This window comes from Melopsittacus undulatus, chromosome 5 (assembly GCF_012275295.1).
Source record: "Melopsittacus undulatus isolate bMelUnd1 chromosome 5, bMelUnd1.mat.Z, whole genome shotgun sequence".
Taxonomy (NCBI): domain Eukaryota; kingdom Metazoa; phylum Chordata; class Aves; order Psittaciformes; family Psittaculidae; genus Melopsittacus; species Melopsittacus undulatus.
In genome coordinates this window covers 37706175-37726572 of record NC_047531.1, presented here as the reverse complement: position 1 = coordinate 37726572, position 20398 = coordinate 37706175, and the positions used below count along the sequence as shown (strand labels likewise).

The window sequence follows — 20398 nt, the reverse complement described above, 5'->3', positions numbered from 1 at the left end:
ACCTAAAGCCAGAACAAGCAACAACAACCTGGCAGGTAGCCCAACACTGAAACATGGCATGTTTATTATCATCAGTTGCAAAGATTCCTCTGCTCCCTGGTAGCTGTCTCTGAAAGTTATGGTGTTTACAGAATGAACCAAGTTAAAGTTCAGGATATACTAGATTTAAATTAAACAAGTAAACTAACTCAAAACTCCAGTTACCCTTCCCTAGATATGTTCTAATAATAGATCACAATTCAAATGGCCCTAATGTACTGCTAAGCTGAATGCATGGCATCCGCATATAAAAAATGGTAGTCTTAATTCAGAACTATCAAAAGCAACAGCATGACAGATCTTGTGTGACGTGCAAGAGCAGCACAACTGCATATGGTACAGAGAAAACTGTGGAATGTACATTATGCCTTGTCTTTCTGTAAGAGAAGGAAGAAAGGTGATGTTTTAGCCTGTCTACTTAGTTGAAACCCATGCCTGGAAACGTGTAATTTTTCACTTTTTAAATGTAAATGTAAGGAAACTTTAAACAAAAAAAGAAACCTCTCAAGAATTTTACATGCCTGTGTAGTATTAAAATACCCATGTTGACTCTGAAATTAATGTTTGCTGAGGGTCATACCCTAAGCAAATTAATTCCCGTATCTACTTCTATAAAGGAAGCTAAACTATATATCCTTTTTTTATTAAAAAGAAAAAAGAAAGAGACAAATTTGCAACTGTCATTTTATTTGTGTCTGAAGATCATGACAGTAGTGCCAAGGGTCTTTGTTGAACTGGGCATATGACAAGCAGTAAACCCAATTTATGAGAGCTGTGATTTCACATGTAGATTTTTCTACTTAGTACAGGAGTAAGGTTACTGACTCCTCCCTGCTAGATTTAGAAATCTAAGGTAAAAATGCCACAGAGCATGAAAAGGTAAAGTGTACTGACAAGAAAAGGAATTATAACTTCAACTATAATGTCACTCAGTATCTAAGACTGCAGAAATGCCCCCTCTCTCCATGTTTAGGGTAGCTGAAAGATGTTACAGGAATTAGAAATTACAGTGTCTTTCAAATGAAGTAGTTCACCCCAGACACAACATCAAAGAAAAATAAATCCTGGTAGCAGTGAACCTTCTCGAAACAATGAGCTGGTTGTTCAGCAGAACTAGTATTTCTTGAGGCTAAAGCAAGTACAGTGGAATTATGAAGACATTCCTTTTTCCATTCACAAACCTATCCCTAAATAACATCACACTGGAAACAGGAATCCACCCTCTGCTTGAGGATTCAAAACTCTGAAAAAAACTGGTTACAGAGGGTATTTGAAAAAAAACAAAACCAAGCCCTAAAACACTGAAAAAAGGAAACAAAATCCACATTTAACTGCTGTTTGAAGCCCAGATATTTCAACACCGAGAAAAAAATCAAGACTACAAACCAACTTTGCTTATAGTTTCAGACTAAGAATGCGTTTTGTGACAAACGGAATTATCACTCCAGAGTTTATAGAAGAGAGAAGTTAAAATAGGTTTTAAGAATCTTCCAAGTGGTTAATAAACTTTTCAAGGTAAAGCATAAAAGGTGCTTGAGACTCAGAAATAAAAACCTAATTTGGTTAAGAGCTCTGCTTCTCTAGTACTGCCTTAGAGATCTATGTACAACTGCATTTTATTACATACTTGAGCAACTTGTTCTTTGCTTTTATTCTCTTCCCATACATGGGCAAAATAAAAGCTATAAATTGAAGTACAGCCTAATGCTGTTGGGTCAACAGTATAAAATTGGACAAAAAGCTTGCTTTCTGTCTACACTGATGCTTGGCTGCATCTACATATTACAATTAAAAAAGTGCTACAACAGCTGTATACTGACTACTATTGTTGACCACTGACATCTAGAAATAACTTTGTACTATTGATACATCTAAACTGAAGTCTATCTAGAACTAGTACAGTATCATGGCAAAATTTTCTCACCTTTTAAGTTATTATCCAAACTGGCAAAGGTTAGAAAACACTGGGGAAAAAAAAGCCCTCAAATCTGATTAATCCATAGTTTCTTTAGATCATTTTAAAAGAAGAAAATCCTCAGCTTTAATGTTTACCCATGAGGAAACTGCCACTGTATTTATACCAGAATAGGAAAAAAAACCCACACAGTTTAATCCAAGCTCCTTCCACCTCCTGTTTCTAGCATCACAATATCAGTACCCATTATGAAACAAACTTATGATCTAATTCTACAATATTTTTCCAGATGTTCCATTCTCATATGCAGGAGAGCAGCAGTAGTTTGAGTTTACAGTTCATTCCTTTAGCCATCTGAAAACATCTTGCGATGTCTCAAAACATTCTGTAAGTTAGACAAGCAGACATTCATTTCACAGAGTAACTGGGAGAATGCAGATGGGCATTAGAAACAAGGTATAGGAAAAAATTATACTGCAAGAAAAGAGTCCTATTATAAAGAGAGCAATTGCATGAAATAATACTCCTGTATTTCAGGACATAAACATTACTTTTTCCATAGAAAAGTCAGACACTTAAATACTGACATATACCAATTTCAGATTAGGGTGGAAATAAAGCAGTCTCCACCTTTGTGTATACTGTAAGCATAAGCTAACGTTACAAGCAGTATTAACACCAAATTCAGAAAATGACTGCATTAGTTCTCAGAATATGAATTATGCATGTTTTCATCCACAGCTGTATGGGAAGTGCTCTGTTTCTTTACAAGCAGTTCAAGCGTGAACTTCTTGAGCGTTGGTACACAAAGCAGTTATCCTGAAGATACGTGAAAGTTTGTTCAAAAAAAATCTCAGCAGCCAGGATTCTTTTCTAGATTTGGTTAACTGCTTACATAGTTCTAATTCCTGTGGGGAACTGGATGTTCGCTTCCTCAGCGGGAACAGCTTCTTATGCCGTAGTTACTTAGATATGAAGAAAATTCTTTCATGTGTTTTTTCATTACACTTCATGTCCGTCACTTCCTCCACATCATTTTGTCATGCATCTTCCCTTTAACAAGCAGGACACTGCTCCCTTGAAGCCTGCCTAAGTCTTCAAGGAGAAAAATACCAGGGTTTAGGTATTACCTGGGTTATGATGTGTTGGCTTTACAAATCTGAACTAAGTTCTAAATATAGGGGAGTGTGTGTGGGGGGTGCATTTCACTTTTTTAGCACAATCTTTAGATGGCAAAGACTCAAATTTCTGAAAATTCTGCTTCTCTGGGGTTTCATCAGAATTACTACCTCTAATGCCGAGAAACTGTACATTCACTATTCCATAGAGCAAGAATATTTTAGTACAGAGCTTTCGAGGCAAAGCGTGATGCTCCCTCTAACTGGTACTCTTTGGCTGGACACCAAGACTAGACCATGGACTCCTCTCTGATGTTATCAAATAATTTACTCTCTCTCCCTCCCAATGCCACCTGTACAGCTCCCTGAAAAAGAACCACATTAAAAAGAAGACTGATAAAAGGACAACTGGGACACAGAAGTGTTACAAGACCTGAATAAGCAGGGGTTGAAAATGAAGGGAGGAAAAATACTGATTAGCTCATCAAGGAGGAAGGTACCTAGTGAAAAAAAGAACTAGAGCATCTAGTGCTCCAGTCTCATCTACTCTGGGGACCAATCAGGATGCACAGAGTACCAAAACAAGATATTTACGGGGATCATTAACCACATGTTCTGTTTCTAATGATAAATGAAAAGGAATTTCAGTCTTAACTCTGATTCTGTACAGTGAAAGAGTGTTTTACCTCCATTAAACAATGGTGATGACTGGTAAAATTATCAGCAGGAAGGATCAGCTAGGCTACTTAATTAACTTCGGGCAACAAACTATCTCAAAGCTTACCAGTATTAGCTAACCTAATCTCACTGAATTTGCAGGAATGGATTAGAACAAGCCCTAATAATTCTGTGCCAGAAAAACAAGAGGTACCAAGTATTTGGGTGTGACATTAAATTTCAGCCACACAGCCAAATTCAGGAAGTCATCCACAGTCCATGCATTCCACTTCACAGTCCAACAGTGTTAAGAGATATTTAAAGCCTGCAAGACTCAATACTGCAAGAATGTTCTTCGGCAGATCTCCTTGAAATCAAACAAAAATACAGTTTAATCATGCAGAAGAATCGTATTTTCTCCCAATAGTTATTTTTTTTAAGCCACACCAAGTAAATTTTAATTTAGCAGGCAACCTATTTCCAAGTTCCCAAAACAGCCACTTATAAAGTCTAACCTTTGAAGACAGGTATTTTGTTATGTTTCTCTGTCATGTTAGAATTTGGAATATTTCAAGTCCAATACTGTAAGTGGAATTTCATTCAGTCAGAAATTCATCCACCCTAGCACATGAGATGCTGTTGAAAGAAGTATATATGGCATGTATTTGTCAGAAGACAAAGCCATAGTGGCTCCTTTTCATCCTAAAATGTATGAATCTGCACTTTGCAAGAGATTTAAAAATCAGTATCTACTAGCACTACTAAAACACAAAACATTCAAGTAGTATATAACTGTAATGCAAGCCCTTGCATGGCAATCCAAATTTATTGAACTACTGATGCTAAGTCATACAAAATTGCACCACTTTAATTAAGGCTTTTAGTTTACATTTGGCCACCTCAAAGCAGTTGTAACATTAGGTTGGTCAATTTAAATACTGTGGCTCCCTGTTGGATATACACACAATCTTTACACCCAAACGTTAATGCATACAAAGCAACAAGGCATTGTTAAATAAATCAGCAAAAGTTAATTACTGCAACTTAGGCCCTGTGACCAATTACACATGATTAAAATTACTTCCCACATTCACATCCACAGTACTCTTCCACCATTTAACATCTCAACCAAAACGTTACACATGTAAAACAATCACTAACAGGCAAAAGTACTAAACCTGTATATTTGGTATTGCAAATACACTTATGCATGAGCAAGCAAGGGAATTCACAGTGAGAATCTACAGCTGCAGAAGCCCAGAAATGATTTACAAAAAATTGTTAAATCATTAAAAAAGTTTTAAAATATACACTTCTTGTTGTAGACCCCCACTGTACACACAACTATAAACATTGTTCCCTATGTAAACAAGGAAAAGGAAACATACAATAAAAGGTTGAAAAGTCTGGACATTTCCTTCCCAACAGATATTAAAGGCCATGTCTTTAGTCAGACGTTATACTGAAAGGACTCTTAAAGACTAGATCACTGTCTCCACAGGTTTTTCCTAAAATTAAAAAACTATATAGCTGTTGTGTTAATCAAAGCGCTTTTGTACAATACGATGATGATGATCCTGTATTTCTTTAAAAAAGTTACAATAAGCTACAAATACCGATGAAGCAAAGTTATCTGGAGTAGTCTATATAGGAGCTCTTTGGACTTTCTTTTATTATGCTAAAATAGTGGTGCTTTTAGGATTTACATTATTGTACTCTCCAATAGAAAGTGGGGATTGTTGAAGTATACAGTACACAGTTTTCATACATGTACAACATTGGTGGATGAACAATGTCTCTTATCAGTAATACTGGATGTAGGCTCTGGTTTTACCAGTTGCATACACTTAGAATATTTATAAGTAAAAATCTCTCATGACACTGGAAAGTGATTAGAATGTGCAAACTGATGTAGTAGCTTTCATCCATTTCTTAAAGGGTACCACCACAGGAAAGTCCATTTAAGATGTTGGTAGGTTTAATAAAGTTGGAATGCTGGCACTGTTGAATTGGGCAACAGTTCTTCAGACCTGTAATAGCAAAACAAGAGGTTAGTATTAGTAACAGCTATTTGTCACTTCTCTTTAGTTAAAAGAACTAAAGCAAGAAACAGTTAACTAGCAAAGTTCTTGGCAGACTCAGAAAATACCCTTATCACTTCTCTTCTACTAATATCATTTCTACTGTACACAAATAACAGACTGTCTCAATTAGTAAAACAGAATTTGGATACATATGGTAATCCAAGCTGAACTGTGGAAGTAATACTTGATGGGTGGGACTAGTTTTGCTTACAATATGATCATTCCAGTGGCTTTAAAAACTAAAAACACATTTGGAGGATCAAAGCTCTTGAATCAAAAGCCCTGTTAAGGAAATGGAGCAGCCGTTTACCATCCTCAGCTAATGCTTTTGGAACCCTCTCGGTTTACTTTGAACTGTTGTTCAAATAAAGTAAGTAATAATATTGATTAAACAAGACTTACAACGTGGCACTACCTGAATATTAATAAAAGCCTGCAATTTATGACAGTGAAATGTCCTAGCAGGATCCTCTAGTATATCAAATAGATCTACTGGATGACAAAATAATTGATCATAGTACTGATGCAACTGAACCACTGTATGTCCAGTAAAACGGTACAGAATCAAGATGAACAGGCAACTCGCATGGTATCAGCTCAATCAAGAGGGAAGCTCTGCCCATACTCAGGCTTGGATGTGGGAAGAGGGAGACAATCTGCCCAAGAACAAGTTGCAGGGTAAAAATAAAAATCATGCCTGCTAAGTTCTGAAAAGGCTGGAACTTGCTTGAGCCTTCAGCAGCATTCTTAAAGCATGGATTTAGTCATGTAAGAACATTAACCAACTGCCAGCAAGTGAGAAATTGATCTAGTAACCAACAGCTCTGGGCAAAGTATTGAGTGTTACAATGATCACCATTCTCTTCCAAATGTACTTATTACCATGCAGCCTGGAAAATATATCATCCAAAGAAAGCGAGAAACTCCTATGGGATCATGCAAATATATGAAGGAGGTCAAAGCAGAAAGTGACATTTTAGCACACACACTGCAGTATTTTATAATGTGCCTTCCTGATAATTGAGCTTTTGTAATATATCCTATCAGTCCTTAAAAAAGAAAACTCAGTTTCCAAATGCTAGTTTTGAAGTATCAGAGCAAGCACCGTTAATCTGAGAACAACTAACACCTTAAAGCTTTGAAAAAAAAAATATACCAGTGTGAATGTATCTTGCACATATTTGTAGTTCTGACTTTGGAATAGTAAAATAAAGACCATAAATATTTCTATAATAATGGAAATCAAGAATTTTCAATGCTGTTCTGCATTAAGATCTACAACATTTGTTCAGGTTTTCTTCATTGTTGTTTTGTTTGGGTCTTTTATAGCCATAATACACAGAAAACGTGGAAAGGTTTACCTGGCTCAGAGCTACAGTACAGCTATGTATTAAAGTAGCTGACATGATGACTTTTTGCGTGCTTTTCCAGGCACTGGAGTTTTTCTGTTAATTTGCCGCACAAGGTCATAAAAGATCTGAGAATATAAAAAATCAGTTGGTTATTGGCATTAAGAGGATTCTTTCATAACCTTAAGCATTGAATCTTTACACATAATGTCCCCACATACTCACAAACGCCTGTTAATATTTAGTTATCACAAAGCCAGAAAGTTAAATTGTATACTTAGTTAACAACTGTTTTTTTTCTGTTTAAGGTAATTGTCTTCCAAGGATTTTCCACTTTCAATGAAGCGAACTGGAAAGGCATCTGTAATCTGCAGCTATTTAACTCTGGGTCAAATTAATCTTAACACATATGCTGTATTTCACAGTGATCAATTACTATATGCTATTGCTTCGTAATTAGTACTGCAGTCAAGAAACAGGCTACACCTTGCTTCTAACTCAACTCAGTAAGGATATTCTTTTAAAGAAAGGTCTAGTAAGCTTTAACTACACATTTTCATGGTAGCTCAAGTAAGATGTACATTCAGTTATAGTCTCTCCTCTTTGAACGAGATCATGCTTTTCAAGATAAGTCTGAAAATACTAAAGTCTAGAGAATTAATTCAGCAGCCTCCCTAGGACTACAGCATGACATAAGCTAACATTTCCTACACAAGTAACTCATGTATGAGAGACCCACACTTAGAGCCTCCTACAATTCTAATTAGAACATGATTTTGTTGAAAGGCTAATTTCAGACAAGTCTACGTACTACAATTAAACAGCATATGTTTCATTCATAATTGACATTGTTCCAATTATTTCTGCATCTGTTAAAGCAAGCAAGTCCTCATACTAAAGCCATCCTAACAGTTTCCTAAGCACTGGCTGCAAAGCAGAAAACATTCCAACAAAGGCTTTTAGTATTTGACGGAAATAAGTTCTAGTTTATTAAACATACAACTTCTATATGGTTAAGCTGATTAATTTGTATTTAAGAAAAACTGAATAGTTTACAGAAATTCCCAACTAATTAAACACACATTACTTATTTTTAAGATTAGCTGTGCTTAAACCCACCATACTCTCTTGATTACATACAAGTCTTGCATGGAGGCCATTTCAATCTGACTGATGCTGCCAACGTTTTCCAGAAGACCCACAGAACTGTAGCGTTTATCATAAAACTCAAGCTGTTCCAGAAATGTAAATACCAAGAGTTTCCTTTTCTAAACATTCTCACATCCCTTTCTTCATGCTTGCACCCGCACTGGATAAGAAAGCATGCACTATGGGAAGTCCAAAATGCATGTGTGTGGATCAGTCACCTAGCTCTTGCTAAATAAATAAAGAAATAGATGGTAAAGAGGCTTTTCCCCCTTTTCATTACAAAGCTGCTGATTTTGACAAAACTCTGAAGAGTTTTTGTTCTTACCATCTCCAATAATTTAATATCAAATAAAGAATTTAAGGACTTCACCCCTTTAAAGGTCTTAAGAAAAACCAAAAACAGTAGCCCAGCAGTGTATTCTCAGTTGATAGAGACTGTGTCAACTAGGGAATGTAGCATGAAAAAAGTATTTAATCAAGTTAATATGAATATTATTTGAAAATTAATTATACTAAAATTGGTATAATTTCAACAAGTCACAAGTCAAAGCTAAATACATCCCTTAATGTAAACATCTGAAAATCTCACAATAGTAGGGAACAGTTCTGTCCATTATAGTCAATGTTATTCATAATTGTTAGCTCTTCCTTGACAAACAGTAAACATTTTGTTACCAGAATAGTGTCCCATCCTTCCCTCCCTGCCACCCCTCCCTACTGTGGGTAACATGCCTTACCTCATTAACATTTATCTTTGATTTTGCAGAAGACTCTAAGAATGCACAGTTATTCCATTGCCTTGCTAGGTTCTGTCCTTGTTCCTTTCCCACAACTCTTTCATCTTCCAAGTCACACTTATTGCCAACCAGAATCATAGGCACCTAAAAGCCAATTTAAAACCAGCAAAGAAATAATTAAAATTCTGGGAAGGCACACTGCAAATGCACACCTACAAGCCGATCTGAATCATTAGAGGATCCCATCTTTCAGAATAATCAAACTCTGGTACAACTGAAACTTGAGTTTACTATTGTGTGATACTTTCATGTTCAAATCAAACTGACTGTGTTTTTTGCCTGCCATTTGGCAGGGTGTTGAGGGGAATGGTTTGAGCATTCAGTACACTGTCAATGGAGCAAACTTCACATCTTTCAGATGACCTAATGAGATTTCCTTTTCACATGTTTAAGGCATCAAGAAGCCTACCAAAGAATCTGCTACAGGATTGTTAAGTGTTCAGAAATCCTGGAAAAAGTAGCCTGTACCGAGTAACATAATGAAGGACACAAAAGCTCCTTTCACCATGCCTCTACTCCCAGCATTATCTGTGTTCCTTGCAAGAGCAGTCTGCTCACAGAGTTTTCATTATTAAGCTGATGTACACAGAGGAAAGAAAAATGCCACCTTATAAAAATTACCAACTATAGAAAACAACAAATTGACCTTTATGGCAAGAAAAGGTAACCATACAAACTTGCCTGGTCCATTGTCCGTCACCTCCCCCCTCACACCTTTCCTTTTACTAATTTAAGGACATATTTTCCCAAATTCAAGTGCTGAAAAAAAGGTTTAGAACATGTTGGCCATTTAATTTCCCCTCACTGAGAGAGCAAGTAATGGAAGAACTTTATGTAAATTTTGGTGAGAACTAAACTTGTCAGTTGAAGCTCATTATCTTTTTCCTTGTATTATGGAATAATTTTCAAGACTGAGGGGAGTGTCCTAAAAAGAAATATAATTCCAAGGAAATACTACCAAAATACTAGCAAAGAAAGCTTATGCTAGTCAGCATAAATACACCATGTAAACTAAGGTTTCAGGTATAGTCACATCTTGATTTTTGTGTACAAAATTAATTTGATATTAAACAAGGTTATAACTTGGTGGGCTCTGGTTGGGAGAGGTACATGCAAGTTAAATATTACTCTTTTGAGAGGCATTTGTGATAACAGGTAATAAATCCCTTCCAGGATAAATCTGCTGGACATAGGCAAGACCTGCAAATGCTTACAGTTAAAAAGTGCAAGGTGGTTTGTATTACAGAAGTCACAATGAACTTCCATGAACTAAATTTAATATGTTCTTTGCCTGCTCTCAGCAGGCACACATGGATACAGAGCAGTAAGGAAGGCATCAAAGTTTCCATGAGCACAGTTTAAATGAGATGAGCACACTTAAAGACTGTTCAATGCTTTCCCCCTGACTCCCACCAGGAGGAGGAGATTTTTCCCTGACCAATAGCTACAGTATATGTTTCTGTTAAAAACACGCTGTTTCACATTTGAAATATCTTTCTTCCATTTATTAAGGGACCGAGTATCACTTCTACAACTATAGCAAGGTCCTTTTAATCAGTTATAAACTGGAATGTTTAAGCCTCACTTTGTAGCTTTAATAATGTTAAGAGGTGCATATTGAGATTATGTGGAAATAGAACCCCCAAGCTTACTTGCAGGCACACACAGAATCTAAAAGCTACGTAACATTCAAGTATAAAGCTTACAGTACTGTTTTCTGTAAGAGCTTAGAATTTTGTGCCTTCAAAATACCATGAACAGTAGGCATATTGAAGAGAAAAATTAATGGTGGTTTTTGTTTTTTAAACCTTCATTGATAGTAACTGAGGTAAGAACAGGTTCGCTTTAGGAATGGCTTTGGTATTTTTTCTTTGCAGTACTAACTAGTAAGTTTCAATACAATTTCAAAGACTATTTCAATGGAAAATATTAAAAAAAGACAATTCTCTAATTACACATGACAAGTTACAACTTCTCCAGTTTGCCTTAAGAGTTGTATTTCTATGCCACACATCTACTGGTTGATTTGCCTCTTAATTTCAAGCTCAGAAGCTATCTGATCACACTGCAACATCCGTAATGAAAACTCTAAGTATTAAGCATTTTCAAGGATGCTTACATCATCAGTGTCTTTGACTCGAAGAATCTGTTCTCTTAGATCCTGTAAATCATTAAACGTGGATTGTGCTGTGATGGAATATACTAATGCAAAACCTTGTCCATTTTTCATGTATAGGTCTCTCATTGCTGTAAACTGTTCCTGTAATTGAAAAGTAGATATAGATGTTGCAGTCAGTTTGCACTTGCCTTGCACAAGCTGCCATATACACTTCAGGTTAAAAATAGATCACAGGTATGATGCATTTGTGCCCCCTCCCCTCCTTTAAAAGGACTAGTATTTTACTGTTTGACTAAAAGCATTATAGTGGATTGAACTGCTTTTAAAGAAATGTGAAGCTTGGAACATTATCTGGGGTGGCTGAGCAGCACTGAGATATTGCCAAGGGCTATACCCTGGAAAAAGGTCACAGAAACTGGAGTAATTTCTTAACAGAGAAGAGGTACAGTAAAAGGTAAAGTGAAATCTATAGATTACAGAAGTTACATTCCTCCCAAATCTCTCCTTTACATACCAAGTTTTTTCCATCTCCTGACCATTCTTTAAAACACATCGTAAAACAAATGCATCCTTTTTCAGACTCCATTCTGTAGTCACTTTCCTATGTTAAATTCTACTTTAATATTTAAGGAGATTGTCTAGAGGATGGTGACACTCAATAGACTCATTTCCTAAACCAGTGACAACTATGATACTGCACGTAAAGGCTCACTAGTGCCCTGCACAAAAGCATTAGGACTTCTAGTTTGAAAACTCTCAACAGTACAACTGTGAAATAGCATTTATCTTTCTCACACTGGTGACTCCGCTATCTTGTGCCTGTCCACTCACGCATCAAGTCCCTTTCTGTATGTCAGGCAAAAAGCAAAATTTATTTTGAGATAATAGCTGATCCATCTTTCTGTAGTTTTACATGGCCTTACTGTATTATAAAGCTTAAATAAGTTTTTATTGGACCATACTATTACTACAGTTCAGAGAACACGTTACACTCTAAAGGTATTGACCTTATGCTCACTAGAATCAATGAAGGAAATTACTGGTTTCAGTAATTTTGGAACTAGACAGAGAAATACCTGACCAGTATGCAAAGGGTCAGCATAAACCCTGTGCTTTGAGTACCCATAAGCTGACTAGAGCAATAACTGTTTTTATCTCAATGTCAGAACCCATCTCATACAAAAGAGAAAGAAGATGAGAAGAAAGCATTCATTCTCTACAGCAACAGAAATCAAACCTGAGTAACCACTGGGACTAAGTTTTCCTCTAAGCAATATAAACTTAAAAGAGCAGCGCAATCTCACATTTCCCCTATTACAGAACAGGAGCTCACAGGAAGCTTACAATTCATTTTCTGCTGCAATACTGAAGCTTTATTAAAATACCAGTATGTTAAAATGTATCCTTTAATCAAATGCACTGACCATGGTTACTCTAGAGAATAAGGAAGGAAACATGTCACCATTTATATCCCAACAGCTTTTGACGGTTTTAACACTGTAAATCAGTATTTGGGAAAGCTGGTTTTACATACCGTTCCTGCAGTATCTAAGATTTCAAGCATACACTGTTGTGCATCTACTTCAACTTGCTGTCAAGAGAGAAAGATGAGGTTAGAATTTTTCCTCTTGCAATCCTCCCCTCCGAAAACACCAGAAATCGTATGATTTTTATAAGCAAATTCATAATGCATAAAGCAGCATGTCTTAAGTTTATATGGATATACACTTTGAAAACAGCAGGAGGAAGCCTTTCAAAGAGCCCTAGTGACATTTTCAAAAGCAGCATCAGCAGCCAAGTATCACTTTGCAAAGTGATTAGGGATTTTTGATTACTTAAAAGAAGGCTGCTAAATTTGTAATGATGGTTACCAGCATCTAGCACAACTAATTTCTGCTTGTTTCAGGGATCATTCACAGACTGAAAAGTACAAGTGAAATCTAGAAATCTGGATTGGCATACTAATGCTTATTTAATAGTAATTTAGATCAACAAGAGAGTAAGTAGTGCACAGCAAACAATAACCCATGTGAACCGCTAAGAGTGGTATCCCCAAAATAAGCTTTCAGTGACACTAATTAGGAAACTGATCCAGCTTTAAAATATTTTTAAAGAATAGAAAGTTTAAGAAGCCAGATCAGTTTCTGTATCTATTTCAGACATCCCCAATAAAGTTTCTACCTGAAAAAAAATGGTTGGAAGTGAGCAAAGGACATGGAAGTGCCCTCAAGCTGTTCAAACAGGTTACCCACTTTTTTTCTTTTAAGCTACTCATGCATATCCCTTGTTTCCATTTGCATGTAAAATTTCTAGCTGGCAGATCAGCACTCAGAAAGAACTTTGTGTCCCTTATTCCTGATATACGCATTATCGCTATTTAACTTTGAGTTTCTGTTTTGTAACTAGATTTGAGCTTGGGGGGGCAGGGAAGAAGAGTATTTCCACTCTTCTCACACCTCCCCAATGCACCCTAGGGATGGGGATTCCTTCAATAACCGCTATTTTAGCATGTATTGCTGACAAAGTTATTCTGCTAATTAAGCAGCATCTATTTTGTTTATGCAGAAATATTTGGGAAGTAAACCAAGGCATCAAGTTTCAAGACTTCATAGAATCATAGAATAGTTAGAGTTGGAAAAGACCTTAAGATCACCTAGCTCCAACCCCCCTGCCATAGGCACAGACACCTCGCACCTTGTCATCCAAGACTGCGTCCAACCCAGCCTTGAACACTGCCAGGGATGGAGCATTCACAACTTCCTTGGGCAACCCATTCCAGTGCCTCAGCAACCTCACAGTAAAGACCTTGTAGAAGTCTTCTACATATAGAATTATGCAGCATCTTATATCTATTAAAACACCTGCTACTACAATTAGAGAAATAAAAACTGATACTACCATTCCTCTCCATTTTCCAAACCAGGATTCTAACCATCCTGTTAATGAAATACTTCTTCTTGAATTTTCATGCTCAATTATTTAGTTCTAGACAAACTTAGAATATTTCAAGCCACATCCTCTCAACTTCAAATATTATAAAATCAGATTTAACATTAATAGTATAGAACTGCAACTGCCAAACCAATACACTTCAAAGTCACCCAAGTCAAGAAGCAAGTCAGAACTGTAACTAGCAGTGATGGAAAGAAAATGACTGCATAAAGTATTGTCCAGACTTAAACAAGACTTCAACCATTTGGCTGATTTGAAAGGAACACGGATATTCCTAGTCATCTTAGGACCAAACCTGAAAGGAACATTGTAAGATCTTTGCTTAAAAAAAAAAGAAAAATATCAGAAGACAAAATTTCTTAAGATGGTTTTACTTTTTCAGACTCCATGGAAACAATCTTTGGAAAAATTCACCCAGCAAATATCCTGTATCTAGTACGACCTGAAGAATGTACATGTATAACAAAGGAAACATTTCACTTTAGTACAGCTTGTGAATATTTCTGGAGTCATTTACTGGGCCTGACCCAGAAAACGCCTTTAACAAACACTGGGATAGTGTCCAAAATTTCTACTCTTCTAATGCAGAAAAAGTAAGTGGCTACACAGAATTTGGTTTTGGTGTTGTCTCTTTAATAGGAGTTCTAGTCTTGCCTGGAAGCCCATGTACTTAAGACAGATCAAGATTTTTCCAGCATACAGATTTCGATGAGGTCAAAGAAAACAAGTGTGAAATTATCATTCTGCCCTAATTCCTCTCCTGCTCAGAAAAGATTCTGAACAGAATACAGGCTGCAATGGCTTTAATACAGCCTTTTTACTCCAATACAAATGTCATCCACTGCTAAAAGAGGAAGTCCTGTAGTTTCTGCCCATTCCCAGTTTGGGTTTGTGCATCTTGCCTCCCTTGCATACATACTGGCATTTTTGTGGTGGCCACGTGGTAAGCTACATCACAGTACCAATGCATCTGAAAAGTTAGCCAGCTAGAAAAAGAAAGATTAAGAAACCAACACAGCTGAAAAGTAATCTGCTTCACCAAATGGTTAACTCTCTTGGTAGCCATCCAGATGTAAACTGTCTTAGCCTGGAATATTAATCATGATCTCAGCTGAAACTGAAGAGTGAGCAATATGGAGATTCAAGATGATGCAAGCAGAGTCAGACCTTTCAGCCTGTCATGCTGAAGAGGGGAAGAGAAACAGGCCACAGTAAGTGTTTGTTCATTTATGATAGGTTTGTGTTAACTTATTAATAAAACAGCAACCCACCTAATGGAAGTGTATCAAGCTATCAGTCAAATTGTTAGGAATATGGTATGATGCTTCCAGTATTCTAAAGGTGAGCATGAAGTTGTTTTTAGCAGATTTTCCTAGTAGCAAATAAGCTTAGAACCTCCAAGTCCAAACCTACCTGCATCTACTAACAAATACAAACTAATAATAAATATTATTTTAAAAAGTGGTAGCATATTTTAGGGTTTTGTTTGTTTGTTTTTAATGTTCCCAATTCTGACAATAAAATTACCATTTCTTACTGACTAGCTAGTAAGGTATTACACTTAACATAAAAAAGCTAGTCTTGAATTACTCCTTTTAGACAGACTTTAAGAGTACCTTTACATTTCAAACTTCTAAAGTTACCTGGTATTATGTGGCATTACTAAGCATACCCTTTTCCAAGCAATGACTCAAATACCTGACAAGTACTGCAGTTTTAAGCTTCTATAACACTAGAGAGGTCTTTTGCATACCTTTCTGTAGGAGTCTTCTATCGTAGGATCGTATTTTTCAACAAATATTCCTTGAACAAACTGTACAGTCTGCAACACAAAAGATCTTGTAAGACTCTTCTGATGGTGACATTTTGTAAACACTGTACAGAAATTACTGTTCTAGCTGTATACTCAGTTATCCATTACATTTGTCAAGGCAAATTAAGTGACTGACATCACAAAGAAGTCAACATAAAGTTAAATGTATATGCCTATTTAATCAAGTACTGTTAGATGAAGCAATGCTACACCTTCCTTTATCTACTCTCAGAGCAAAATAATTAAAGCATCCATTGATTTAAGGTTTGTCTAACTCTTGGAATTGTTGTTGAATAGGATACTATACAGCTGCGTGGGTTTTATACTTGCATTTATACCTACTGCATCTTCTGCTACTTATCTTTCAGTACATGAATTAGTGAGAAACAACTGCCAGCATTTACTAGACTCGGTAGGATAAACCTGTGTATGTAGCACATAGAAAGTTTTTAGCACAAGTCAAAAGGAACTTTAGGACTCAGTGGCAAGGTCAGAGAAGCCAGGTTCAAATCCAGAATTGCTGCAGTAAGGTAAAGAATCTTGAGGTGATGGGTAAAGTTCTTTCACAATCTAACATGATTTTTCATTTAAGTTTTCCTTTAGGAACCCCTTTGTAAGGGAACAGTTCTTACCTGATGGAGTGGACCTCTAGACCTTACTTTATGACATGGTGCACAAACTGAAATATGTAAAGTTCTTAAGTGGGCTGAGACCACCATATTCTGTGAACTTTTTCAGTGCTAGTCTAGGCCAGACTAAACTTCTCTGTGATAATTTAACTAAAACACATGAGCTCTTTGGTTTACAATCACCTACTAGCCACAGCTATACACCTACTTGCAGGGAAAAACGTTAATTTTCCTATAAATACACAAATATTTATTTGTAATTGCATAAAAAATACTTAAGAGACTGCAACATTAGGCAAACAACACCCTGAAGACCTTTCTACAGACAGGAGTTACCAATGCCAGACACAAGCAAACCAGTTCATCATGTGAGTTTCATGATGCAGCATGATTTCCCACGAACCCACAGCTGGGTCACCCAGCAAAGGCAGAGACCTTTGTAATGCTGTGGGGATGTACTTCACTGTGCAGACAGGCAAAGACCTGACCAAGCACCATCAGACCAAGCCCATATAGTAATAGCAGCATGTGAGCACACACCAGTGGATGTGGATACACCCAGTAAGGGATGTATCTATTCCAGTCAGGAACTCACAGCAAATATTTTTAATTCTTTTAATTATGTTTGTGCACATTACATAATTACATATATGCACAAGTAATTCTATTTGTGCAAACTTACATGAAAGAAATATGGGTTAGTAGGGAGTGTATTAGTGAAAAGACAAGAGAAGCCTAAAAAAGTGTACTTGACCTGCCTCAGAGAATACTTACCAGAGCAGACTTTCCAACACCTCCAGAACCAAGAACCACTAGCTTGTATTCACGCATGATGCAAGAGATAAATCGTCCTCAATACCTAAAACACACAATTATTCACCATTTTGATCAACAAGGCAACTATTTTAGCATTACTACAGCCACTGCAGGATTGCACATATAACAAGTCATAAACAGTTGAATACTGATACCAACTGATAAATGCAGAAGACACACCATTACACCCAGGCACAACCTAAGCAGCAAGTTGCTTTAATTATTACACACTATGGAAATGACAGATATTTATTCACAACACAGTAACTGCTGAAGAATGCTACTTTTTCACCTAGTACAAATCAAGTACCCCCAAGGTCTTCTTGTTACCAGGACTTTTAACACTTCAAGACGAATCATTACTCATGTGTAACCTAACCTAGTTTCAGGCAAGATAGTACAGACTTGGAAAGTTTTCTAAATGGAGGGTTTTTACTGTACCACGGATCAGTAATTTAGAAAAAAGGCAAGCACAGATTAAGACTTTCTGTAATAAAGACCTCAGTATTGTGACCTTGCCAAAATGTCACAGGTGTTTCAAAGGAAGCATGCAAGTATCTAGAACTGCTCACACCCATGTATATGTATCACTTCCTCAGAGGCCTCAGGATGGATTCATCTCCTTCATTTATATAAAGAAATTAATCTACTCCTAATTTACTACTAAATGATAGACCAATTAGTCAGATTACAGCACACCATCCAGTGAGGTGTGCACACCTCAACATTTTCCAGAAACCTGCAAAACGCTGTAGTCATACAGACAAGTCCACAGTCCCTCTCAGCTACAGTCACAGCAAGCATTAAGGCATTTCACAGGTTTCTCAATATCTTTCATTCATTGACCCACAAGAAGTTGCCCACACTATACATCTTGCAACAACAGACCAAAACAAACAACACTGCCAAGAGCCATACAGACATCTGAAGAGCCTGCAGTTTTACAAACACTACATTCACAGTATTGAAAACGTTTATTGGGTAAGCAGCTGCTAATATTTGTTACCTGTGGTACTGATGCAGTAATTCTACAAACATGTCTCAAATTTTATAGCTACTACAACCTCACCTCTTCCATCCCCCGAACTTATTTCCTATAACGAGTTTTTGTAATTTCATACATACACACACGTGTAAATGACTGTATTAATGTGCTATGCAAGAAATGCCTCCAGTCTCCCCTGAAGAACTGAAAGCATAAGGATGCTGAAAAAAAAAAACACAGAATGGGAAACTTTAGGCAACAGCATCTCTTTATTCATATTGTCATTTAGCTAGAAATAACATTCAAAATTTGTATCTACTGACCCAAAGATTGATCTACATGCAGAAAGTACAACCATGAAAGCACAATAAAGCTACCTAAGCAGGGTTTCATAAAAGGGCTTAGTTAACTTTTAATACAATAGCCACTTTCAAACTAGCAACTCTTCATGTAGCTACAAGAAAACACTGCAAACCATCAGGTATAGTATCTACCTCATTAATGTTCTTCTACAAAAAAATATTAAATTAACTGTACTACAGTAAAGCTAAGTTACTAGATAAGAAACAATTATCTAAGAGAAGATAACATGCATTTTTCTCATTCTGGAACACTTAAATGCTAAGAAAAGAAAGAATCACAGAGAGACTTATATAAGAAAATTAAACCAACCTCCTCCGAGCAAACAAATACTTCTCAAACAGAAGAGCAGGATCCCAGAAGTCAGTTTTCAAAAAAATCCCTTCATAAGTCTGAAAGCTGATTAATGTTTTGCTAGATATCTAACTACAGCTATAATGGCTGTAGTTTCATGAGTAACTGGAGGCAACCAAAATACTCTTTTGAGACCATTCCTCTCCTACAAACTAGATCTGTTCCCCTGCTCCACACTAGCTAGTGCAGCTGCCTACAGCAGTCTGCCAGATCTGCTTGCTCATCTTTATTGAAAGCTGACCCTGCAAAACCAAAACAAGGCCATATAGATTTTGAGACATGTCTTTGGGTCATACGGCTCAAGAAAACACACCTCTTTCAGTCCTGGTAGCAACTGATCTAACAGACTGTTACTGCAACTCTGGGAGGAAGGTCTCAGTTCCTTTTCTGCAGTGGCTCTAGCACTTATCAGATTGAGTTACCTCTTTTCTCCCCTGTCTGCCCGCAAGGAAAGATGAAACCTTCCCCAGCTGATGAACAATCTGGGGGTTGGGGGAAGCGCAGCAAATCCAACACAGGTGCCCGTACAAGGTAAGCAGGGGAGATGGACAGACCCTTTTCATCAGCAGTAATCTCAGCATCTCTGGAGTCACAGCACCTGCTGGCTGTTTAGCACAAAATGCTAGGACTATTTACATAGAAATTAGAGCATCTCCATGTTAATGTCCATCTTTGCCATCACTGATTAACTCCACTTTGTCAGAAGACTGAGAAATCAAGAGGCCAGGTTCTGTTTCATTTTCTTCCTGCAAATATATAATGATCAACTTATCTAAACCATTCCTGTCACCTTAAGCAAGCAAAAAGAACACAAGGAAAGAGCAGTTAGGAAATAACTGACCCAATACACAGCAAAGCAGGTCTCTCCACAGACTTCTGTTACCAATAAATTTTGAGACTCTTCAGTAGTTTCCATACCTAATAGAACATCTTTTCACTCCTGACATTAAAAGCTGCTTCCTTCCCTACACAGATTTTCTGCAAACATGGACTACCAGAACCATTCACACCACAAGGTTAATCTGTTTGGCACCACTGCAAATACACAAACCTGTAAGCTGTCTAGTCTTTCTACAAACAACAGGAATAAAGGATCGTGTCTAACTGTATCGAAATGCACCTTTCACACTCATGACAAGTTAAGCCTATAACTACATTACCTGTCATTACAAACATTCAGCTATGCCTATTTATGTCACTGGGATGACATAAACATAGTGGGTGTAGGGGAAACCCCAGTACAGTAATCTGAGTGAACTGCA

The 20398-nt window shown here is 36.9% G+C and overlaps 1 protein-coding gene across 1 annotated transcript in view; it reads right to left on the bottom strand.

Annotated features, from left to right (window-relative positions):
• Nucleotides 1–709: 709 nt before the first annotated feature.
• RAP1B (RAP1B, member of RAS oncogene family) overlaps nucleotides 710–20398 on the bottom strand; it is a 34055-nt gene continuing 14366 nt past the window's right edge. The window contains exons 2-8 of the mRNA XM_034062787.1: nucleotides 17396–17480; nucleotides 15933–16001; nucleotides 12762–12818; nucleotides 11228–11368; nucleotides 9049–9192; nucleotides 7175–7290; nucleotides 710–5759 (exon numbers count right to left, since the gene is read on the bottom strand). Coding sequence (XP_033918678.1) covers nucleotides 7204–7290; nucleotides 9049–9192; nucleotides 11228–11368; nucleotides 12762–12818; nucleotides 15933–16001; nucleotides 17396–17452 — 555 coding nt within the window. The 5' untranslated portion in view covers nucleotides 17453–17480 and the 3' untranslated portion in view covers nucleotides 710–5759; nucleotides 7175–7203. The remainder of the gene's footprint in view (nucleotides 5760–7174; nucleotides 7291–9048; nucleotides 9193–11227; nucleotides 11369–12761; nucleotides 12819–15932; nucleotides 16002–17395; nucleotides 17481–20398) is intronic.